At 37.3% G+C, this 27,110-nt stretch overlaps 1 protein-coding gene across 3 annotated transcripts in view; it reads right to left on the reverse strand.

Moving 5' to 3' along the window:
* The window catches only part of BBS9 (Bardet-Biedl syndrome 9), a 610,039-nt gene that overhangs the window by 81,315 nt on the left and 501,614 nt on the right, over positions 1–27,110 (reverse strand). For all 3 annotated transcript variants that reach the window (XM_053609065.1, XM_053609064.1, XM_053609066.1), the window contains 2 exons: positions 26,301–26,483; positions 4,665–4,887 (listed from right to left, as the gene is read on the reverse strand). In XM_053609065.1, coding sequence (XP_053465040.1) covers positions 4,665–4,887; positions 26,301–26,483 — 406 coding nt within the window. The remainder of the gene's footprint in view (positions 1–4,664; positions 4,888–26,300; positions 26,484–27,110) is intronic.

Genomic DNA, 27,110 nt, shown 5'->3' on the forward strand with positions numbered 1-27,110 from the left:
GGTTCAAACCCAGCCCTGGCCAAAAAGAAAAAAAGAGAAAATACAGCTGAAGCTGTGGTCAGTTATGACTTCTGACTTATTTGATCACATTGAGGTACTTGATCAGCCTGGATAGTCAGTCTTCCAGCCCTTTCTCCCTACCTGTCTTTCTCTACCTGCCCTCTTGTTGAATGCACACCCATTTGCTCTCCTAGATTCCATCTTGATGGGCTGTCACTCTACCACTTCTTGGTGGGCAAAGCATCGTCTAGATGAAATTAAGTTTAAAAAAACCACAAAGAGGTAATAAAAATCTTCAGTGTTCATGAAATTAACATTATTAGTTAACAAATATCATGAGTTAGGCCCACCCATGTATGCATTAAGTTTTTGATATGTGCTTGAGAGATTCAAATCTTCACTGTAATTAGGGCTATTGAAATAGAAATTATTGTTCTAGACACTGAGGTTATACAAGGAAGCTTTGAGAAATCTAAAGCAAGTCTTTCGATCTCAGGCACCTGAAGGGACAAAACTGACAACATACATGTATGGTAAGGCCAGCTAGACTACTAAATCATTCACATTACAATTTTTTAGAAACAGTACCCTGGTGGCCCTCTGTGACTCCTCTCTAAGAATAGAATGGATACAGCAGAAATTAGAAAACAGACATTTAATAAAAATAGATTCCTTAAGAGCCATATTCCTCAGCAGAACAATGTGAACACCAGAGATACAGATGAGATAAATAGATTTGATGGTTCTAGAATAAAAAAAAAAATCACCCAGAAAAGGGCAAAGGAAAACTGATAAAGTTGATAAAGGCAAGGAAGAGAAAGGTAAGACAAAAAAGTTCATAATGTAATTCCCAGTGGGGAAGATTTTCAAACTCTGGACATCAGGGAGGGTGTTGTCATCACAGCCTTCACTAGAGCAAAGAAAGGGTATATCCAAGGTGCTGGGCTCATAAAGTCATGAGGACAGAAAGACCAAGGGTTTTTTATTCTGAGATGTTTATCCATCTGCAATTTTACAGAGAATGTGACAAAATTATATATACTGTGCCCTTTAATATAATCAATTAGTCATTTCACCTTCCCAAACTTCATCACCTAAGCTGTTAAGTCAGGGAGGTGGACCAGATGATCTCGAAGTTCTCATCCAGATCTTAAAAAATAATTATGTCTGTGCAAAGTCTTACATGCTTATGTGTTCAGTAATTTACTCTTATCTAATGTGATACTTTACCTGCATATATTCTGATACAACTATTACAGCTAAACCAACATTGTAAATTGTGCAATTACAGGCTTAAAGCAGAAACAATTTCTCACGGTATTTATTATCTCATGATAATGGTATAATGACACCTCTGTGGAGATAATGAAAATTAAGCACAAAACAAATATAGATAAATATTTAATACATTTCTCATAGAAAAAAAAGACTGCATAAAAGCGTTTCTGTCCTTCTCATACTGCTAGAACAGCTTAATAAGTGAAAAACAGGCCAGATCAAGAACAGCTGACGCAGGAGGAGGTTCTGGCTGGAAATGTATTTGTACCGTTGGGGTCTGTGTGGTCTAGTAGGAAGCATAGTGGGCTGGGAGATTTGGATTCTATACACAACCCTTCTAGTAACCATGTAACTCCAGGCAAGATATTTCACTTCTCCTGCTTCCATTTTCTATTTGTAAAACAGCAATAATTCCATGTGCCTCTTCTACCTCAAAAATATGCTAAGTACAGAGATAAACTGCGTGAAAATTTTGAGGTCTAGGAAGAAAATATTACAGGCAATAATTGAGCTTGGACATAGAGGACCAATTTAACAATTTATTTTAAAAGTCACTGTTGTGATTAGATCAACACAGATGGGAGAGAGAGCTACTCAACCACCAAGTCACAAGTGGGTCATCAGCAAGTGAAAGCAAGGCATTGTGACTGTGACACATACAACACACAATTTCCACCTTTCCTATTGAACAAAGGCAGCCAGACCTGGCAGAAGAGGTGAGAACCTTGCTCACAGTCTCCTGGGTGAGGAACAAACTCACTTTCTAACTTTTTCTTCTTTTCTGCCTCTCTTCCTTCTTCTCTTCATCTTTCCTCTCTGCCCTTTTCTTCCATACATTGAAAAAGTTTTCATTGAGGGCTTAAATGTTCCATATCCTAGTTGCTTACAAATCTAGTTATTTAAATGAAAATGACTGAGACAGGGATTTGGAGGTCATTGGACAGGGGTGTTCAGAGAGGACCTAGAAAGAGAACCCAGGGCTGCTGCACCATGAACTGACAATCACGTGGGCCTATCCCACACCTTTTTAAATTTTCTCTGTCCTTTTCCCTCTAGTCTGTATCTGTCCTTTTCCCTCTAGTCTCCTTTGTTTTTCTTGTGGGCAAGTGAGAGGGCATATACTAAGTGCTGATTATAATGAATATTTTAAATTTACTATCTCATTAAGACTAAGGATTTCTTAAGAGAATAATGCTGTAACAGCAGACAGAAGACGGATGAGTGGAGGCCAAAGGATCAGACAGAATATTACAAGGGCAAGATGAAGCGGGCCTGACTAAAGGCTAGCAATGTCAGAAGCATTTCTCTGTGGAAAGGCCAAATAAGAAACATTTTTTGGAATAAAAACTGGATTTTATCTGTTTGCAGTTAAGGTAAAAATACTTCAAATCATAGACTATGAAGTCTACAAGTTTGTGAACTCATCCTAGAAAAAGTGCTATATACCTCACTGCCGAATATCACTATGGTCACCTTTGGACTTCTCCCTTTGGGAAGGTATGCCCTGACACCAGCACCTAGTCCACCCTTCAAAGCAATTTTGGAACTCTTTTTTCTGGAATGGCCATCAGAGCTATCCCCATATTAACCTTGATGTCCTGAATGTCATCAAAATGTCTTTCTTTCAAAATTTCCTTTATTTTTGGGGAAAGAAAGCCAGATCAAGTGATTAAGGAGGATGTTCCAATATAGTTATTTGTTTACTAGCTAAAAACTCCCTCACAGACAGTGCTGCATGAGCCGGTATATGGTTGTGATGCAAGATCCATGAGTTGTTAGTGAAAAGGTCAGGTTGTTTTCATCTAACTTTTTTTTTTATTTTTTTTATTGTTGGGGATTCATTGAGGGTACAATAAGCCAGGTTACACTGATTGCAATTGTTAGGTAAAGTCCCTCTTGCAATCATGTCTTGCCCCCATAAACTGTGACACACACCAAGGCCCCATCCCCCTCCCTCCTTCCCTCTTTCTGTTTCCCCCCCCCCATAACCATAATTTCACACAGGCTTTTTAGCATTTCCCAATACTTAATGTGGCTCTTTGTCCAGATGGTACAAATCTTAATGAATAATCCTTCTGATATCAAAAAAAAAGGTCAGCAACATCATTTTGACTCTTGATTTGGACTGACAGAACTTTTTTGGTCACGGAGAATTGGCTGATTTCCATTGTGCAATTCGACATTTTGCTTCGGGGTTGTATTGGTACACCCATGTTTTACCACCAGTGACAATAAGGCCCAAAACATCGTCTTGCCTCTCTAAAAGCAGCTGAATCACACATACATCCATAACAATTGTAATAATTATAGCTTGAATTTTTTGATGGTGTCTCTGTTCTAATCATTGTGCTAGGTGTTTTATAAATATATAAGGCTCCGGCAACAAGGCAAGCATTCTCTTGCTCATTTTCTGGAGGAAGAAACTAAGATTCTGGAAAGTTAAGTAATATACATGGAGTGATATGAGTAATAAGGGATAGAGGTAGCATCTGAGCATTGGTCTGTCTAATTCCAGAATCTGTGCTTATTAGATTTTGCTATGTTGTCTCCATGTTTACCCTTAGGAATGCTGATTGAGAGGAAAAAGGAAGTGATAGCAAGAGCATCAGCATGGGAATGAAGGGAGAGAACACAGGCATATGAGAAGGAAGAAGAGAAAACCACAACACTTCCCACACCATGGTCCTTGTTTTAGGAGAAATACACGTAGATGTTACAGATGCTGCATTTAATAAATTCGTTTACATTATGCTCTTTGCTGCTGCCATAGAGAGGCTAGGAAGAGGGAAATAAGAGTTAGGAACTACTGCCCCTGAGAGAGCTGAGTGAGCACAATTGAGTGCATATGAAGGGCTGATCTGATGCCCATGTAGGAACGAGTTTGATCTCTTTCCACACTGGCTATGTTGCCTCGGCCCTGAAGTCTGCTCACATCTTGTGATCCTTTCTCCTTAGCCCATGACCACAATCCAAGAAAACAGTCCAGAAGGAATTGGATTCATCTGGATTACATTAGTTGCTTGTATCATGCTATTTACATTCATGAAATATGGTATCGCAAGATCACATTTAGTAAAACTTTTCCTTAAAAATAGTTTTATCCTCTAATCCACTTTTTATTGGTTAGAAGCAAAACAAAATGGGCCATATATTTGAAAGCAGAGGGAAGAAAAAAGACATAGCACTCCAGAAATGTCTAGTAAGCAAATACTCCAAGAATATTTATCCAAGTAGTTACCCTAGGATATCTGAGGGGAAACGTGAAAGCAATTTTCTTGGCTATCATCACTTTAATATGAAATTTAAACCCCAACTACAACCACAGGCAAATTCCTTTAATTTTGGAAATGTGCAATTGTATTAAGGAGCACGGAGGGAGCTCTTACCTGGCATGACCATGGTCTGCGGGGCTGCCGCGTCAGTACTTAAGCAGAGACGGCCTCCTTTGGCTAATCTGTCACACAGCAAGGTGATATGTTTTTTTAGTCGGCTTGTGTCTTTGGGTATGTTCAGCTGGCTGTTGAGGTTCAAAGCCTGCTCCTTTGAACTCTTTGACAGGCAAGTCTTCAACAGGTGGGAAATGGCAGCATCCACCGTTTCTTCCCATCCCTGGATGCAAAAGCCAAGTTTGAATTTATGCACAGATGACAATGAGATAAGAAAGCACTTTACTCATACAGATTGTTGAGTGTTTGTGTACAAATCATGGGGACTTGTGAAGAGTGTGGTGTCTAGAACATTACAGACATTCTAGCTCTGTCAGCTGCTCAACCCCTTGTGTAAGTTACGTAATTCCTCTTGGCCTCATACTCATCTGTAAATGAGGATGCTAATAGTCTGTCCTCTCCAGGTCTGGGTGATTAGAAGAGATGACAAGTGAGAAGTGCTTAGCTCTGAGCCAGACACAGAATGAGGTAGGTCTGTGTGATGATCTAGTGGGCAAAGGTGTCGGGCCTGAAGGTTGTTTTGCCCTGTCTTTCGGCTGAAAGAAGGCTGCCTAGGGCAGGGAGGGCCTTTGGATACCTTGTGGGAAACTAGAATGGAGAGAAAATCCTGGTGTCTCTCTCAGTGACTATTCCACAGCCCTGAGGTTTCCAGGAAGAGATAAAAGATCTCATTTCAAGGAAGATTGTGTGAGACACATGGCTTTGTCTAGTCCTGCTTCACTGTTCAGCTGATAATAAGTGACCAAGAGAAGAAGTAGGCCATCTGCCCACTTTGTTGGGAACAGTATGGCTGTGCTGTAGTGAAGACCTGCACAAAGGCTGGGTCACCAAAGCACCACAAATCCTGAAATTCTAGGAACATTAGTGCTGGGCAGGAACCTCAGCATAGTCATAAGGGTACTGGCACCAGCAGCCCTGGCACAGGGAGGTTAGGGTTCAGATAATGCTAGTGACAAGGACCATGGGGTAAGGAGTGTGAGGGATCAGTTTAGATGCTCCCATTAGGAATCTGCATGGGGCTCCAGAGACATATGTATGGATTTTTACTGGAATCCAGAAGTCCTAAGCAGCACAATAGGTAAGCGTGAATGAAATCTGGGTGGTGGTATCAATATAAGTCCATTTATACCACAGGCTGGCAAAGCCTAGAGTGCCATGGGCCTGCTAATCAAAATGAAATTATAAAGAAAGACACTGAACAAATTTATTATCATAGAATGTTATGGAATAGCCCAAGCTCCTTATATTAGAGAAAAGAAAACTGAGACTCAAAGAGGTGCCTCTGGGAGTCCTCACTCTAGCATCATTTCCATCCTCAACCTTGTCATTTGAGCCATTTTTCAAATATGCAAATCAGACAAGGTTACTCCCAAGTTTCAACTCCTAAATCCATATGCTCCATTTGGCATTTAAGATACTTTCTGTTCCATCTCCTGCTCCATTATATTTTCTTCCCAACCACCTGCACTTACACTCTCTCCCACAGCCTTCTGCACACGGTTGGCTCTTGCACTGCAATGCCCTACCACTACTCTTTTTCCAGCCAACCTCACCTATGACTCCGCTCAGATGCTGCCATCCAAGGATCATGGTGGGCCCTCCTGGAAGCTCTCAGACCTCATGCATACAAATCTATCATTGCACTCCCTGCCAGTGTCTCAGATCTTTAAGTCCAGTCTGGTGGGATTTCCCTAGGATCCTTAATAAATACTACAGCAACCATGTACCTAGGCAAGATACACTTTTTGAGGCAGTTCACTCCTTTCAGGTACATGTAAAACCAGCTAAAAGCTATTTCTGCACTGAGCCAAAATGCCCACCACTGGCCCGTATTCTGCCCTCCAAGAGCCATGCAGAATAAATAACCTCTCTACAACATGACAGCCCTTTATATCAATGAAGACAGCAATTCTGTACCCTCTCGTCCAGAATAAACATCCCAGTTCCTTTAGCTCATCCTCATGTAAACATGGTTTTGAGTTTTCTCTCCATCCTCACCACTTTTTGAATGAGCTCCAATTTTAAACACTTAAAAATTTATACAGCTAAGTGGGCCACCCCAATTTACCCCAAGACACTGGGCTGAGTGTGGGAGTACAGGTAGGACACAACCCTCTCTCTACTTTTCGGGAAATTCCACCTGCCAACCTGGCCTCAAGTCGCCTCTGCTCTCTCAACAGTGTACCACACTCCTGATTCACAACAAGCACAACGTTGCCCAAACCCAGGCCTTTTCCACACGTGCTTCATCTCTCTCTTCTAGATTTGCGCAGTTGGTTCTTTAGACCAAAGCACAGACTGTACACATATCAGAGAACTTTCCACTGATTGCCATGATGAGTTAATTAGGACTTTTTACTGTATTGATCTATTATAGATGTTGCTGGGCAAATTAGAAAAAAATAATCCTTTCAAGAGACCTCATCCTTTCAAGAGACCTCAAAGAGTATAAAAACAGCTTCCGACTCCAAAGTACTAAAGAACAATAAACCAAAGATACCTCTCTACTACTACCAAAATCTAAATTAGACAAATATTTAAAATTAACTTTGTATTTGATAATAATGGGAAGAGGTAAGATAAGACAAAATAGCAACCTAGATATAACTAGAGAAAATATATTTCAATTGAAGCTATTGACAAAAACTTCTGGAATACATAAAGGAAAGATCTTTTAAATCTAATTTAGCATTGTAAGCTTTGTGGTCATTTCAGCATTAAAGCAGTTCCTACTCTCTTATAGACTATTTATCTATACAAACTACTATACTTGTAAATAGATTACATATTAGATATTAATTAAGTAGAGATGGCATTTAATTAAAACAGAAGTACTACAGAATTTCTTTTCCTACTTGCCAACTTGAAGATCAAGTAAAAAGTCATGTCATGTTTAGGTATTTAGCATGTATATTTCTTTAATATAGTGAGGCATAATGCCAATACTTTGGAAAGATTATACTAAAATACAGAGTTATTATTTGGAGGGTATGAATTGCTATATAAATTCAAATACAATGATAAGAAAGAATGTTTATGATATAAAAGAAGAATCTTTGAAATAAGAGTTTTGTTAAATAAAAATTCAATGTGTTAATTCACTGATCAAAAATACAGCATACTTGCCTAGTGAAAAGCAAAACAAAACTATGGGGAATCTAAAATCTCAAATGTGAAAAGTATCTTACAGATAAGTTATTTTAACTACTTTTTTGGTATTTAAGTCCATCACCTTTATTCATAACTCTTAAATTGGTAAGTCTAATGTTTAGTTTAATATCTAAATATACACACATACCACATGCACATACCTAATCTTTATCCTTTAACGGTGTCAAGCATATTAATATTTTGTCTCATATTGTGAGAATAAAGAAAAACTTTAATTTGGGAAAAACAGCACTATAAAATGTCTGGGAGGGAACCAGACATGTGCTTTTCAGATAAGTGATTTTTTGTTACAGTTCTCAAATCCATGGTTTAACTCTATAAAGTCCTGGTTGACCTATGTACAGCTTTTAAAAAACAACATGAAGTATCAGATGAAAGGAAGGAAGTTAGTTAAATGTACATGTAACTGTTTTACTTTCTTCACAACTCTTTGTCAATATTGAAAGTTAACTTATTTTCACTGGGTTTGTGGTGAGTTTTTGCATTTACTTTGTCTAATCTATTATTGGCAATTGGGTTTTCTTCTGTTTCTAAGACCTTGACTCTACACACTGTGGTAACTTCAATTTTGTCTAAGTCCTCTACCTGAGCACTTGCCTGGGAGCCTGCTTTCAGTGTCACTCCCTGATAGACTGGCTGCTTGCTCCTGCCAGATCCCCTCCAAGAACTGGCCTCAGAGGCTTAGCCCTAGAGCCTGGCTTCCCCAGTGCCAGGTTTGCCTGCTGTGTTCATCCCTGAACAGGGCGCCTCCCAGTTCTCTGCTTCCACATTTTGCCTGTGGGTTCAGAGGCTCCTATACTCCAACCCCAGATGCCTTTACATACAGTGGGATGCTCAGGTGTGCCCCGCTGACATGAGCCAGCTCTTTAAAGACCCCAGCCTCATCTAGTCAATTTCTCCTGACTGCAGTCGCCCAGAGATCAGACAGCTCCAGCTGGGTTTCTAATGGTTCTGCTCTACTCACCTTGCTGGTGTCCACTGGTCACTGGGCCTAAACACGAGCACCAAGCAAGTGGCTTATCAGAAAAGGTAAGAAGCAGAACATTTGACAAGTCTGTAACGTTAATTCCCTAGAATATTAGCAAAAGTAATCAAAGAAAAAGAATAAACTAAAAGAGTATGAGATTAGAGATTTTACTGTATATAAAAAAACACAATGATTTGTGCCAGTTTGGCTGGGTAAAACTTTTAGAAGAGTCCACCAAAGCTCTTCAAAACTTTTAGAGGAGTCCACGAAGTCTTCACAGAAAGTGACATCCTAGAATGGCCTTCTGACACCAACACTCCTGAAAACATAACAGTGGTCAGATGGATTCTGGTAAGTCTGAATTACAGACACTCATTGCAGGGATGCACTTTTGAGCATACTTGGGGCAGCCATTCCTCTTATCAAATTCGAGGACGTCTCACGTGCCCACATATCTGACAGAGTCAGGGGAAAACTTTATTAAACACCTAAGGAATTTAGGTGTTTAATTCTTCTCCTAAGGAAGAGAAGAACCATGTGAATAAACTGAAGGCATCAATTCCTCCCCTGAAAATGATGTGTTCTTACATTCTCAAAGAACAAGGAACAATGAAGCTCGGTGGGGGGGGGGAAGGGGAGAGCAGAAGTCCAAAAAATACATAAAACCATTGATTTAAGTGTAAAGCTGTACAAAATCCTTTTTCTTTTTCTGTTTCTTTTTCTGTCTTCCCTTTAATTAGTTTGGATTTTTTCAGGACCACCCAGAAACTTCACTATTTTAAGAAGTGGCTATTTCTTTCTTTATCAGTACAACCAATGGAGATGAAGACAGGTCCACAGACTAAATTTCTATTTCTACTATCTTTAAACAGGATTCAAGTCTGGAGAAAAAGTATCTAGAATTATATCTGAAATGGCTTAGCTGCACATCATTCAATGTTATTTTCATTTTTCACAGCAATCAAGCGAACAATAGCAAAATAGCACAAATCTCAAAAACTGTGTAGTAATTATGCAGTATTTTTATCCATTGATCCCAATTTTAAATATCTTTGTTCATTAAATAAAGCAAAATTGGAGTACAAATAGCCACATTTAGTTCTTACAAACTATTTATTAGTGATAACTAAACTTAGATTTCGTAACTATGTTATGCAATTTGCCAGATTAAAAATGATAGCAATAGAGATTCAACCTTCATTACTTCTCACAGTTTATATGTGGCTTTCTCTTCAAAAAGCAACAACTGTTAACATTTTTCCTATTTATAGGATATGAAATGTGCTTCTGGTCAAAGACGCCTACACCAAGATGGAAAGTCAAGGCCTTTGCCTTTTTCTATGATACAACTTCCTGCCCCCTCACCCCAGTTCAACCACTCACAAATTCCCTGTTAATAAAGAAGACTGTAATTCTTTTCCTCTATGCTTACAAATATGTTCCATCAACTCTAGGACATCCCCCCCCACCCTCCCACCACACACACACATTTTAACATCCCTGAAGTAGGGAATATGTCTTTACTCGGTGGTATCTTAACAACTCCTGACTTCCAGGCTCAGGTGATGCTGTAGTAATTGCTGCTTGTGTATCCACAGACTTTATCTTTGCTACTCATATCATGCTACTTCCACTGACTTGTGTGCAATGTTCATATTCCCCTGCTGAATTAATTATTATTTAAAATATCTTTAAAAATCACACTCTGACTTGTCATTGTACTATAACATTACTGTGTGCACAGAAAGACATGGACATAGAGCAGTTGGACGTGTAAAGTTGAAATTAGTGAAGTGACTATTCGTGACTGAAAATCACAGCAATTCCATATTTCCTCACAGAGCTAACACTAAGCTTACACAGGATGTAAGACAAGAGGATAACCACAAATAGGAGCAACTGTATTATGCTTTGTCACTGAGTTAAACACATGCAGATTACTATCTTATGTCAAGCAATACAACTAAAGTCAGGAAGAGCTGGCAAATCCCTGGAATAAATGTGCTCTAGATTAATTAATATATCATGAGGGACTACGGTTAAAGCATTAAATATCAATTTGCCTAAAATTTCCTGCTGAGTTTGGACAGAAGCTGCTTACCTTCAAGCAACATATAATCCAACTATGGGGGAAAAATGAAGCTTTGAGCTTAGTCAAGAAGGAAAATTTTCAGAATGCATATGAGAGCTCAGGAAAAAAATCGTGAAGGCAGCAGTGACACATTCATAAGAAATTCTGTATGACAATGTTCTTTCCAGCACACAGGACAATGTATATGGAAAAACACAGCAATGGCCTATAGTCTAAAGGTGAATGTGAGAAGTTTCAGAAATACCTTACCCAATTTATGTTGCTTATATATGTCTTTTTTAGGCACAAGAGTAACAGATGAAAATATTTATGTCTAAACAAGTCTAAAAGAGTGCCTTTAATAATTGTTTAAAAAATCTTAAGTGGGCTGGGCACAGTACTCATACCTGTAATTCCAGCTTTTTAGGAGACCAAGATAAGAGGATCATTTGAGCTCAGGAATTCAAGACTAGCCTGGGCAACACAGCAAGACCCCATCTCTAAAAAAAATAAAAATAAATAATTTTTTTTTTAGTTGGGCATGGTTGTGCATGCCTGTAGTTCCAGCTACTTGAGAGGGTGAGGCAAGAGGATCACTTGAGCCCAGGAGTTCTAGGCTGCACTGAGATATGATAATGTCATTGCACTCCACCCCAGGTGACAGAGCAAGATCTTTCCTCAAAAAAAAAAAAATTCTTAAGCGATTAAAAAAAAATACTATGTCAGAGTTAAATGGACAGTGTTGTTTCCTAATTAGTCCACAAAATAATGCTATAATTTACAGTGCATGGCATCTTGTTGAAATGCAGTAACAGTAACAACTACCAATTCCTGATGCCTGTCACATGCCAGGGACCATATTTTGCACTTATATACATTGTTTTAATTAGTCTTCATAAAACCTTAAGATATATACACAGAATGTCTACAGGAAACCCACAAACGTTTCAAAGGTAGCTTCTAAATGAAGTCATACGTGTCATGTAGTTTCCCAAAACAGTGTTTAGCACTTCTATATTATTATTATTACTACCATTATTATTATTATGGTCTTCCAATGGCATAGATAACTAACCACTAAAACTCTGAATCTGAAATTATGTTGAAGATACCCAAGGCTGTATGGTCCAGTTCATTGAGACCATTGTTTAAAAAATGTCATTTTCAGTTTCTTTGTGTAAATAATATACTTTGAAATTACACATATGCATTTGGATATCTTTTTGAAGAAAAAAAAGCATATTATATATATTTTTCATTCAGTGTTGTGTCACAGTGAATCATTTATAATTGGTCATAACCAAACATAATAAAAGCTTGGTCATAACCAAACATAATAAAAGCTAGATTCTGTGGTTAAGAAAAAATAAACTATAGGAAAGGATATACCTGAAATGTAGAAAGAAATTCCCTGTGTAACAGCTCCCATCATAACCTACTTAAAGGCAATAAGCCCGTGGTTCTGAGTGCCTCTGAATGGGCTGATTCCTCACTCTGTGCAGACTGTTTTCTATCAAACTCTGGTCATGCTTTCATAAGGCAGGCAGTGGAGAGCCAAGTTCATTAACTTTCCTAATCTCACATTCCTCCTCTGTACCATTTGTTTACCGCTTCAGTAAGAACTTAAAAAGAAGTCAAATTGAAATCATATCTGAATGGCCATTGTCACCTCTCTTCAAAGCAGAACCAGTCCTTAGGGTATAGTCTAGTTCACCAGTGGACAGATAAAAAAAAAAAAAGATCAATGTTTAGTGAGTTCCACAACTTGCTGAAGGACACACAAAGCTAGATCAGTATTTATTCAATAAGGGATCTGAACCCCAGTCTGACATAATATTTTATTCAACTGATAAGTCACAGTATATATTTTACAACTATTAGCATGTAGGTTTCTTTCAGTATTTTATAATTCTAAATATAAGCATTATAGTACCAATGGAATTTAGTTTACTACTTTCAGTGCATTAACTTAGATTACCTGCACCAAGTATATGATTAATTTTATAACCCACATTTTCCTAGAGGACTCTCTGGAAAGACCATATCAGAAATAGTTGGGTTAGTCTATTTCACTATATGTCTGTCAAAATCATTTATTAACAAATTTGTCTAAATCAATATAAGTAAAGCATACCTCAAAACTTGCATATATTCATGACTGGCTAAGATTGAAAACTTTTGTATTTACTAATTTAAATTATGAGTTATTCACTAAGTGGATTATGGGGATATGTGAATGAAAATATATATGAATATATATTCATGGTGGTCTAGCTACTAATCTACTGAAACTTTTAACATCTGTACTGGAAAGACTAGGTTTTGCTTTTGTATAGAATCCCAAAATATTTGAGTTAACTTGGAAAAAGACGGGGAGGTACAAATTGGAGGTATTTTCTTTCCTCTTCAAAAAATGATAAAAAGCTACCTGGGGAGGGTGAACAGAGACCAGCTGAAAACAAGACAGAACAACTTAGCCCCACCACATCAAATAGGTCCCCAAAATCTCAGGCCGTAGCACTGCACAGGTCCTCAACAAGGCTCCAGGGGAAAAATCAAACAGCGTAAAGTAATCATGGGGGGCAATCAGTGGAAAAACTCTGGTAACATGAATAACCAGAATAGATCAACCCCCCCCCAAGGAAAGATATGGCAGATGCAATTGAAGATCCCATTCATAAACAGCTGGGGGAGATGTCAGAAATCGAATTCAGAATTTGGATTGCAAACAAGATTAACAGAATGGAGGAAAATTTGAAATTAGAAATCCGAAGAGCAATTCAAAAGTTAGAATTAGAAATTTGAGGAGAAATTCAAAAATTGTCTCAAGAATTTAAAGACAAAACCACCAAAGATTCTGATGCACTGAAGCAAGAATTTGAAGCCCCAAAAGATCTGAAAAACACGGTAGAATCCCTCAGTAACAGAATGCAACAAGCAGAAGAAAGGATTTCTGACATTGAAGACAAGGTGTTTGAACGCTCCCAAACTCTCAAAGATGAAGAGAAATGGAGAGCAAAAATGGATCATTCTTTCAGAGAGCTCTGGAATAATTCGAAGAAGGCTAATATACGCCTCATTGGAATCCCTGAAAGCGATGAAGTGGCCTCGCAAGGCACAGAGTCCCTTCTCCATGAAATTATGAAAGAAAATTTTCCAGATATGTCAAGAAATTCTGAAATCCAGATAGCAGACAGTTTCAGAACCCCAGCACGACTCAGTCCAAATAAGACATCCCCCAGGCATATCATAATTAACTTCACTAGTATCAACATGAAGGAGAAAATTCTGAAAGCATCTAGACGCAAGAAATCTATTACCTACAAAGGGAAGAATATTAGAATGACTGCAGATCTCTCTGCTGAAACCTTTCAAGCCAGAAGAGGGTGGTCATCGACTTTTAATCTCCTAAAGCAAAATAACTTTCAACCGCGGATCCTATATCTAGCTAAACTGAGTTTCATTTCTGATGGAGAAATTAAATACTTTAATGACATTCATATGTTGAAGAAATTTGCCATAACCAAACCATTCTCCAGGATATTCTCAGACCTATCCTCCATAATGACCACCCCAATCCTCTACCACAAAAATAAACTCACTCAGAAACTTTCGATCAAACTCCAACTTCCACAATGGTGAAAGGATTAAAATTGTCCACTGGACTTTAGAAAAACCCGATACCCAAAATTTTACCAGACCTATCAATATTCTCCATTAATATGAACAGCTTAAACTGTCCTCTAAAGAGGCACAGATTAGCTGACTGGATACAAAAACTCAGGCCAGATATTTGCTGCATAAAAGAGTCACATCTTACCTTCAAAGATAAATATAGACTCAGGGTGAAAGGATGGTGGTCCGTATTTCAGGCAAATGGTAATCAGAAAAAAACAGCTGTTGCAATTCTATTTGCAGACACAATAGGCTTTAAACCAACAAAAGTAAGGAAGGATAAGAATGGTCACTTCATATTTGTCAAGGGTAATACTCAATATGATGAGATTTCAATTATTAATATTTATGCACCCAACCAGAATGCGCCTGAATTTATAAGAGAAACTCTAACAGACACGAGCAACTTGATTTCCTCCAGCTCCATAATAGTCAGAGATTTCAAAACTCCTTTGGCATTGCTGGATAGATCCTCCAATAAGAAGCCAAGCAAAGACATTTTAGATTTAAACCTAACCATCCAACATTTGGATTTAGCAGACAGCTACAGAACATTTAATCCCAATAAAACTGAATACACATACTTCTCCTCAGCCCATGGAACATACTCCAAAATTGATCACATCTTAGGTCACAAGTCTAACCTCAGTAAATTCAAAGGAATAGAAATTATTCCTTGCATCTTCTTGGACCACCATGGAATAAAAGTTGAACTAGTAACAACAGGAATCTGCATATTCATACAAAAACATGGAAGTTAAATAACCTTATGCTGAATGATAGCTGGGTCAGAGATGAGATTAAGAAGGAAACTGCCAAATTTATGGAACAAAACAACAATGAAGGCACAAATTATCAGAACCTCTGGGATACCATAAAGGCAGTCTGAAGAGGGAAATTTGTAGCACTGCAAGCCTTCCTAAAGACAACGGAAAGAGGAGGTTAACAACTTAATGGAACATCTCAGGCAACTGGAAAAGGAAGAACACTCCAACTCCAAACCCAGTAGAAGACAAGAAATAACCAAAATTAGACCAGAATTCAATGAAATTGAAAACAAAAGAATTATACAACAGATCAATAATTCCAAAAGTTGGTTTTTTGAAAAGGTCAACAAACCTTTGGCTAACCTAACCAGGAATAAAAGAGTAAAATCGCTAACCTCATCAATCAGAAACAACAAAGACGAAATAACAACAGACTCCTCAGAAATTAAAAAAATCCTTAATGAATATTACAAGAAACTTCATTCTCAGAAATATGAAAATCTGAAGGAAATTGACCAGTACTTGGAAGCACATCACCTTCCAAGACTTAGCCAGAATCAAGTGGAAATGTTGAACAGGTCAATATCAAGTTCTGAAATAGCATCAATCATACGAGATCTCCCTAAAAAGAAAAGCCTGGGACCAGATGGCTTCACGTCAGAATTCTACCAAACCTTTAAAGAGGAATTAGTACCTATATTACTAAACCTGTTTCAAAAGGTCGAAAAAGAAGCAAGACTACCCAACATGTTCTATGAAACAAACATCACACTGATCCCCAAACCAGGAAAAGACCCAACAAAAAAAGAAAATTATCGACCAATATCACTATAATGAATATAGACGCAAAAATATTCAACAAGATCCTAACAAACAGAATCCAGCAACACATCAAAGAAATTATACATCATGACCAAGTCAGTTTTATCCCAGGGTCTCAAAGCTGGTTTAATATACGTAAATCCATAAGTGTAATTTAACAATAAACAAATTAAAAAACAAAGACCATATGATTCTCTCAATTGATGCAGCAATAGCTTTTGATAATATCCAGCACCCCTTAGTGATCAGAACACTTGGGGGGATTGGTATAGAAGGGGCAGTTCTTAAAATGATAGAGTCCATCTACAGCAAACCCACAGCCAATATCGTTTTGAATGGAGTTAAACTGAAATCATTTACACTCACATCAGGAACTAGACAAGGCTGCCCATTATCTCTACTGCTCTTTAACACATTGTGATGGAAGTTTTAGCCATCACAATTAGGGAGGAAAAAGGCGATCAAGGGTATCCATATAGGGTCAGAAGAGATCAAACTTTCGCTCTTCGCAGATGATATGACTGTATATCTGGAAAACACCAGGGATTCTACTACAAAACTTTTAGAAGTGATCAAGGAATACAGCAGCATCTCAGCTTACAAAATCAACATTCATAGATCAGTAGCCTTCATATATACCAACAATAGTCAAGCTGAAAAAACAGTTAAGGACTCTATTCTGTTCACGTAGTGCCAAAGAAGATGAAATATTTGGGAGTTTATCTAACAAAGGACGTGAAAGATCTCTTAAAGAGAGCTATGAAACTCTAAGAAAAGAAATAGCTAAAAACGTTAACAAATGGAAAAATATACCATGCTCATGGCTGGGAAGAATCAACATAGTCAAAATGTCCATACTACCCAAAGCAATATATAATTTTAATTCAATCCCTATTAAAGCCCAACTGTCATACTTTGAAGATCTTGAAAAAATAATACTTAGTTTTATATGGATTCAAAAAAAACTTCGAATAGCCAAGACATAACTCAGAAATAAAAACAAAGCAGGAGGAATTACAGTACCAGACCTCAGACTATACTATAAATCGATAGTGATCAAAGCAGCATGATACTGGCACAAAAACAGAGAAGTAGATGTCTGGAACACAATAGAGAACCAAGAGATGAATCCAGCTACTTACCATTATTTAATCTTTGACAAGGCAATTAAAAACATTCAGTGGGGAAAAGATTCCCTATTTAACAAATGGTGCTGGGTGAACTGCCTGGCAACCTATAGAAGACTGAAACTGAACCCACACCTTTCACCATTAACTAAGATAAATTCTCACTGGATTAAAGATTTAAACTTAAGGGAAAACCCTTGAAGAAATCAGTCTGGGTGAGTATTTTATGTAGAGGACCCCCCCGGGCAATTGAAGCAGCTTCAAAAATACACTACTGGGACCTGATCAAACTAAAAAGCTTCTGCACAGCCAAGAACACAGTAAGTAAAGCAAGCAGACAGCCCTCAGAATGGGAGAAGATATTTGCAGGTTATGTCTCCGACAAAGGTTTAATAACCAGAATCCATAGAGAACTCAAACGTATAAGCAAGAGAAGAACAAGTGATCCCATTGCAGGCTGGGTAAGGGATTTGAAGAGAAACTTCTCTGAAGAAGACAGGCACGCGGCTTTCAGACATATGAAAAAATGCTCACCATCTTTAATCATCAGAGAAATGCAAATCAAAACTACCTTGAGATACCATCTAACTCCGGTAAGATTAGCCCATATCACAAAATCCCAAGACCAGAGATGTTGGCATGGATGTGGAGAAAAGGGAACACTTCTGCACTGCTGATGGGAAAGCAAATTAATACATTCCTTTTGGAAAGATGTTTGGAGAACACTCAGAGATCTAAAAATAGACCTGCCATTCAATCCTATCATTCCTCTACTAGGTATATACCCAGAAGACCAAAAATCACATTATAACAAAGATATTTGCACCAGAATATTTAACGCAGCCCAATTCACAATTGCTAAGTCATGGAAAAAGCCCAAGTGCCCATCGATCCATGAATGGATTAATAAACTGTGGTATATGTACACCATGGAATATTATGCAGCCTTAAAGAAAGATGGAGACTTTACCTAGTTCATGTTTACATGGATGGAGCTGGAACATATTCTTCTTAGTAAAGTATCTCAAGAATGGAAAAAAATGTATCCAATGTACTCAGCCCTACTATGAAACTAATTTTTGGCTTTCATATGAAAGCTATAACCCAGTTATAATCTAAGAATATGGCGAATGGGGAGAGGGAGGAGAGGGATGGGGGAGCATGGGCGGAGGGAGGGTGATAGGTGGGATTACACCTGCGGTGCATCTTACAAGGGTACATGTGAAACTTAGTAAATGTAGAATATAATTGTCTTAACACAATAACTAAGAAAATGCCAGAAAGGCTATGTTAACCAGTGTGATGAAAATGTGTCGAACTGTTTATAAAACCAATGTATGGTGCCCCATGATTGCATTAATGTACACAGCTATGATTTAATATTAATAATAAAAAAAGCTACCTGAGTATTGAAAAACGATCTATACTTATGTGAGATGTTACAAAAATAAATGGAGTAGCCAGCAACCCATAGATAATTACTTGTATAATAATAGATGTGTAATTGCTTTAATTCTGTGGGGATATAGAAGAATCTGTCCTTATAATTATTAAAATGTCAGACATGCACATATGAAAATTTTAGAGTATATAATGAGAGTTAAATTGCATCATATTCCCAAGTAAAATTCACAAGAGAATGAAACCAGAATAAATAGGGAGGAGATAAACATTGATCTGTCTTTTAAGAGGGCAGATGGAGGGGGAGACAGAGGACACTATTTTAAGTGAAGAAGAAAGCACTATTAGCTCTGGCTTGACAAGAAGCTGTGTACCTATGGAAACTCCGCTTACCAGAATGGAGGGGGTACGCTGGGGAGTCACAGAAAGTGAGTTTCAGAAATGTTGATATGGTGGAGCCAAGTGACTGAAATCCTGAATGCCTGGCACTGGAGTTCAAACTGAACACAGGGGCCAAAAGAGCCATGGAGAAAGTGTGTAAGCAGGCATGTGACAGGGGAGCAGTGGGCTGTGAGTGCAGCAGAGACACACAGGGCACAGTGACACAGAGACACAGGCAGAAAGGCAATTTCAGATGCCACCACAGAAGGCAAGGGGGAAAAGCAAGGGCCCGAGCCAAAGGGCTTTCCCAGACACATTTCCAAATGAGCAACAGCAGGCCAGAGTGGCTGGACTAAACAAGGAGATACAGAGAGACACAGAGGTGCATGTGGCCACAGCACAGAAGGCATGCTGGCTTTAAAGGATGGAAAGTCACCAATTTCCACGTATATTTTTCTAAAAGATGTAATGTCACAGAAATGTCGAAATCATCACTTTGTAATTAGTAGACTCAAACTAGGTTGGGTAAATGAATTTTTTAAAGAAAATTTAATTAACATAACCATTCTTCCATCCAGGAATCAAATTAATGATTATTATTTTCCTTACTATGGTTGTTTGAATTGAATTATTACATTATTATACATAAATCCTACCTCATGTCACAAAGGATTTGAGTGGGTATAGACAGTGATGATTCAAATAATTCTTTTATTCATTTTATTTAATCTCCTTATTTTTCAGTGCATAAATAATATCAATTATGTCCATTAAAGCACTGTTTCTTATTTGTTGTAAACGAAGTTTTTATAATTACAAACCACAATTTTTTCACTATATTCTACTTGGCTCCTATCCTGTACTGTTTATGGTATTTCAACTATTTGTTTTTAAAACAGTAAGAAAGTCATCAGAAAGGCTCTGAGAGATGTTATATTCTCCTCTGGTGAGGTGCAATATTACATAATTAAATAATACCAATCACATCAAACTAGCAACAACACAGGGTATGTGGCCATTATGAACATGAAACAAATTCTTTCATGTTTATCTTGCTGGCTAAGATCATGGGAATTACTCAAATATTTATTTTCTGCACTGCGTTCCCATAGACAGTTATAATTGGGATGATACTTTAACAGTCTTAAAGGCAGGCTTAATACTGATACCAGACTTCCTCCTTTTGTTTGTTTTATAAGAAGAGGTCATTAATAACAGTAATGATTAGCTATCACAGTCATCACTCAATCCAGACAGCAAGCACAATGGCTCTTACATCAACTCTGACCTGTGACGTAGAAGTCTTCAAACCTAGTAAGTGAGCCTTGGTAAGTCCCGGCACACAATAGGATTTCCTATCATAAACATCTATTTTCTCACATGAACCATGTGGAACATGTTAAAAATAAGTTTCTTTTCTGTATCAGTTTGTAAAAAGAATAATCAATCAAAAAAAAAAAGGCTAACAGTCCAAGTTCATTTATCTCACTGATATAAATTTCCATCATAACTTTCCCATGGATTTTAAAGTCCAATGCCAGGGAGGGTAACTATTTAACCTTTAATAATACAATAAAGCTTTTCATTTTAAATAGTAGATAATACCTACTAAATATATTGAATGCATTTTGAAGAAAAGAAAAAGTCAGGGATAATGCTTTGCACTGCGATGTGCCAGTGTTCTTTCCAACTCCAAGAATTCTATGTGATCAGGTCTCCAAACAAGAGTACTGCTGCTGTTTTTTACAGATTCCTCTAGAGTCAGGTGAACACAAATGAACACCAGAACAGAAGTTGACACGGTCCATTTGGAAACACCAAGACTGCTTATCATTGCTCTCTTGGCATCTACTGGACAAAGAATCTTAGTCATCTAAGCTGTTTACCAAGATAATGAGAAGCAGATATGTACAGAGTTAGGTAGGGCAAAGAGGATTCCTCTATATACCAACTCCAAGTGACAGCGACAACCTAGAATGCTGTATTTGAAGGGATTCTAAGGCCGTGTGTGGGCTCTACAGGAAAGAACCCATGATGGTTACAATTGCCATATGGCCACATGGTAGTGAGTAGCAACACCTGTGCCAGTTCTTGCTTCCCCCTCCTATAGATGCCTAAGTCTCCCTAGAGAAGTTTCTTGTTCCTGAGAGAATGTCATATTGGTTATGGCACATGTGACCAGGATGAATCTATGATCCCCAAAGTAGGGGCTGCTAAAAACACTATGGCATAGCTTAATTTTAGTATCTTACTCCACTTTTGTTAATTGTTAAAATATGCTGGAATGGTTAACTCAATTAATGAAACACATTTTCTGTCTTACTGACCAAGAGTGGTATAAAATGGAACTTTCTGCAATGATGGACATATCCTATATCTAGGTAGCCACTCATCACTTATGGCTATTGAGCAGCTGAAGTACAGCCAGTGAGATTTTAATTTTAATTTTATTTCACTTCATTTAAATTTCATGTGGCAAGTGGCTATCATATTAGGCAAAGTGGGACTAGAATGTTTGCTTGCAATATTTAATTAAATCCACAAAGGATGCAATCTAAGTCTGCTTTGTTTACAAAGGTATACAGTGTGCCTAGAACCCTGCCTAAAACACAGGGCATGCTGAATAAATATTAACTGAATAAATGACTGGATAAAAGATTTGTCCTACTAGGCCAATTCTGAGGAATGTATGGTTTTGCAGCTTTTGACTTCCATGCAGCATTATTAAAGGAAGATGTGTAAAATCTCGCAATTAAACACTCTCTCAGACTCAGACCAGTAATACAACCCTCTCTGACCATTAAAGCACAATACTTCCATAAATGTTCAGGTAGATAATGAGTCAATAAGAATATATTTAAATTTTACATTGAGAATTCAAATACTCTGAAATATCCTCAGCTCCTAACCTGAAAGGTATGAAAACAATTCATTTTAAAATTGCCCTGCTCAGATACTCAGATAGAAATTACTTGGGGCAAAACTTCATCATCAGAGGAAGATAGTAGGTACAATGCCAGATTATTAAATGCACTAGTGGAACTGAGTTTAAGAGTTCCTTTTGGAGATACCAAATGGAATATCTAATGCGTTTCTTAAAGTGAAAAGGGGTATCCCCACAAAAATACATTGGCATATATAACTATCAGCACCTTAAAAAATTACACAGAATAGTCTGCAATACCAGCATTTATTTGCCTCAAAATACTGAGAAGTGACAAAAACAGAAAAGCATTACTAAAGAGACAGATTAAGGACAACAATGATGAATCCTGTTCCAAATTTAATGATATTTTAAACAAAATACTAATAATATAGTGTGAATCAGCGATAACAAATTCTAAATATTTTTGACTTGTGAACCTAATGCCATTAGGGAGAAAATATTCCAATGATGACTATTGCATTTAGCCTGCCTTTTGACACATGCCATCTAAATAACAACACAACAAATCATTAGGCAGAGTAGTCTGAAATGTAAATAAAACATCTGAGCACTTTCTTCTAACTCTCAGTACTTGGGGGGCATCTGACCTTGAGCTGAGAGTCTCTTTTGAAAATGTTGTCCACATGTCTAAAATTCTCCTCCTTACACATGTACTCTGCCATCCACCCTCAACCAAACCATCTAAATTACATTCAGATTTTTGTGGTATCATAATAACTTCAATATGGGATATATTTTCAACATTCTGGTAAGAGACTGCTTTCTTCCCTGCCTCAACCTTCTTCCAAGTTATTTCAGGTTTGCATATTTCATTTTCACATCTCAGTGGGATATCCATCACATAACATTTATTTGTGAGGTCTGAAGGCATAACGTGAGGGATTGTGAACTAGCGTGTCAAAACAACATACTGTATGTGTATGTCTTAAAGAATGAAAAGGGATTCCTTTTTTTCCAGCACATATAAGCTGTCTCAACAGTATAGGTCCAGAGTGAATACCACAACCTAATTAAAGATGAAGAGCATAACAAGCAGTATTAAAATGTCTTTTTTGATTCATCCTTCTCCAAGTTGTGTTTTTATCAAATGTCTTGTCTCATTAATGACTCCAAAAGACGTAACGAGTACACACCCCTTCTAATCTTATCAAATTCAGAAAAGAGGTGAAAGAATTACATGTTTTGGGATGTATGACAGTAGAAAATACAGAGACAGGGTAGAAAGGGACTCTGAGAAGAGGCTAAGTCCATTCACCTGCCTACAGGGATGAACATATTTATAGACTTCCAGATAAATAAGGCTGTTTTTAAAGATCTGTTGAGTAGGAAATACCACAATCTCTCATGGGTTCCAGTTCCTACATGTAGAAGATTTATTTCTAGGAAGGTCTTCCTTTGAATTTAATCATGCCTCAGGGTCAGCTCAGAAGCATTCAAATTGTGCAGTTGCACAGGGCCCTGGGCTTAGAAAGACTCTCCCCTCAAACTGCTGCCTACTTTTATGTTTTGTTGTCACTATCCTGAAATTTTTACTACTTTTACCTTTGAACTCGTGTTTAGTAAATGCAGTCTGATGAGGCAATGAAGCAGGTGTATTAGAAGGGAAGATGGGCACAATATATGTGCCCCCTCTCTCCTTCTGCCCCATTCACATGTAGCCCCATGAGCTCAGAATTCCCATGGCCCCATGAAGAGTTGGGGGGAGGGAAGTTCAGGAAGACTCAAAGCAAGTATCAAGAAGGTGTGTTACGTCTAGACTGATTAAGCAGGGGCACCGAGAGCCTTCTCATTAGAACCAGGCCTCATTTTGAATGAAGATAAAAGCCAACAGAACTCAGAGCAACATAAGTAACTAAGGGAGGGCATTATAACTTTTCTTATTCCTATTACTTCCCTTGTATTATCCAAGCACTTACGCTAAACATGATTAAAATAGAAAGGGAAAGATATGGGGATTCAGAGTTGCTTTTCCATTCAGTCTTTCCTTCCTCATTAATAAGCTACAGGTAGAGAGCATTGGAAAAAGGGGACAGAACAAGAGGTGAAATAAAACAATTATTTCCTGTGCAGCAATTCCATAGTTTTGTAAGAACAAGATACACGTGCAACACAAGCAATGAAATACAAATTCTGTAATTTTGTGTTTTTATTCGTTTAATGCTTTCATGTTTGTATTTCAAAGCCACAGTGCACATTATAAAAAATCAATGGTAAACTTCACACTAACAATTTACATTTTTAATTTTTCCTTACTGACAACAACATACAATAGCAGATAAAAACACCATGACAAATCAAGAGAAAGAGACTGTAGAAAGAAAAAAAAAGCTTTGTTTTTAGTACCAGTTTTAATAGCACATTAGCACCTTTCCCCCTACTTTTTAAAAACAGGTGTCCACATTTTCATTTTGCACTGGGCCCTGCAAATTAAGTGGCTGAGACTAACCTCCTTCCTCCTCGTGCTACAGACTGCATCTACAGGTCACCGCTTGTTAGTTTTCACCCTCTTCTCCCTTCATCTACCCAACGAATACTGAACTGTGCTGTGCTCAAGCCTTATGCCAGGTACTGAGAATACAAAATGGAATAAGGTATTATTCCTGCCCTCTAATGTAGTCATTGAGATGAACAATTAACTATAAAAAAGGTAATAATACCTATCTTGCATGACTTCAGTAAGGAATATAAATACTGTATGTAAAATGTACAAACTACTTCCAAAAATGATTGTTAAGCTTTAACCCATTATTCAATTACCTCATCTAATTCCAGTTACAACTTATTGGGTAGGTCCGATTATAGTTTCCATCTTAACAGCTATGGAAACAGAGATTTAGAACAGTTAAGAAACTGGACTGCAGTGATTTTGAACTGAAGCTACTCAAGTCTTGTCTGAGTTCCTAAGTGATAGCCATCATTCTTATTAATATAATCCTAACCTTTCCCTCCTTTTTAGTATTGCAGTTTTGTATCCTTTTGTAGTTTCTCAAAGGCTGATTTTAGTTGCAATTTTAATTTATCAGTCTCCTTATATTATTTGTCTCTAAAAATCTATATTCTAAATTTTTTCCAATTTATTTATTTGAGTATTTTGTTTAGGACATAAAATACAGCTTGTCTTTTTTTCTTTCTGACAGTCCTTTGACCCAAGTGTAGAAGATTTGAATCAGCTGATAAAACTTGTGGTTCTCAAAATTATGTTCATGACTTTGTTCATTAAAATACAGATAGATAGACCGTTAGGCCTGGCTCTACTGCCCACTACTTTCAGAAAAGTACTTTTTTCTCCAAGCCTAAATTTTCCCATATGTAAAATGGATATGAACACAGTACCTTAACTATCATATAGGGTTATGTTTAAGATTGAATGAGATATTTCTTACCAAATACTTAAAATAGCATCTGTACCTAGCAAGCACTTGAAAACGTTAGTTTTAATACTATTAATTTTAGTACTATGTACTCATATCTAGGTTTAAAAATGAATCTGAAATGATTTTCCCTTGAAATGTTTTCCTTCAGTACAAAAAAACTAAGTTCAAGGGTCTCTAATACTCAAGATATACATTATTTATTTATAAGTTAAAACACACAAAAAATCCCCCACAACAGCACCTGGTGGTCACATATACCTCCACAATTCAAGGGTTCTAGGATGTTTTTACTTAAATAATCCTTCACTGAAAACTCTATAAATGCCACCCTCATTTTCCTCTTTTCATTCTAAACTAGCTATTATAAGGGTGAAGGCTAAGAGTTTTAAAACTACATACAAAAAACTATAAATGTAAGAAACTATTCCTGTAATTTTTAGCAAGGCTATCTCAGCTCTCTCTAACCTTTGAAGTGACACTTAAATTTAAGGAGGTTGAGCAAATTAAAATGGCCAAAGTGTTTTCTCTGGAGGAAAAGGAAAGGATTAGCTAATCTGAAGGTTACTGCCATCACTCAGGCCATCAAACAACTGTTTCCCTGGCTTCTAAGTGATTAAAGAACACATAAAAAACAGACAGGATACCACAAAAAAAAAAAAAAAAAATGGACTGTATACCTATTTTTAAAATAGCTTTAGAAAAAATGCTTTCATTTGACATTTTTATTATGGTTGGAAGAACAGCATTTTTGTATAAAACCAAACCCTCATTTGATACCTTAGAAAAATGTGATAGCCATGTGATATCTTCTTAAAACCATTTTTTTATTTTCAATAATACTGGCTGTTCCCACTGCAGGCCGTGGGTCCTTACCAATTCTTGAGTATCTTCCTGCAGCGGCAGAAATGCTGCCTCCAGAATAGCAATCTGGTCAGCGCTGAGCTTCTGCCACAGCCTGATCAGCAGAATCACCAAATGGGTGGCACTTTTCAGTCTGGTAAATGACTGGAACAGATTGTCCTGGTTTTCCTCTAGCGCGTCTGCTACAGCGATTACCTGTAGAAATTACAAACTTTGTTTAGGGACAATTTCACAATTCTGGAGCCCTCGACAAATTATGTTTGGCACACTTTTGTTTTTCTTTAAAACATTTGATGAACTTTGTCTTCAACAAACCCAAGCTATGTTGAGTAATAAAAGCATTATCATTCATCTGCTCACTACCTTCTTTAAAAAAATGCTTAGAATAATTCCAAAGTCATATGGTTAGGAGATGAAAATATTCACAAAACCAGCTTGGGGGAGAGGCCTTGTTCAGTGTCTGCTTCACCATCAGTTGACCTTCTTCAATATATGGTAATACAAGTAACCGCCAATAAAGTTATCACAGTCCTTATTACTAGCCACAAAGATCAATTAAAATATTCTTATCAGTGCTCCAGTTGCGCAATCGGTTAGCGCATGGTATTAATGAAAATATTCTTATCAAAATAATTGCATTTGCCTTATACTTCAAAATAATACCCTTATTATACCCTTTTCAGAAAATAACTGTCTTCCTCTTTATTAGTTTTTATACGTGACATAGTATTGGGATAGCCAATATTTCTTATTATATCTAAAAGGTAGCTAACGTTCAAACAATTGGTCAGTTAAGAAAAGCCATTTTTAACACAAATGTGA

This window comes from Nycticebus coucang, chromosome 11 (assembly GCF_027406575.1).
Source record: "Nycticebus coucang isolate mNycCou1 chromosome 11, mNycCou1.pri, whole genome shotgun sequence".
Classification (NCBI taxonomy): Eukaryota; Metazoa; Chordata; class Mammalia; order Primates; family Lorisidae; genus Nycticebus; species Nycticebus coucang.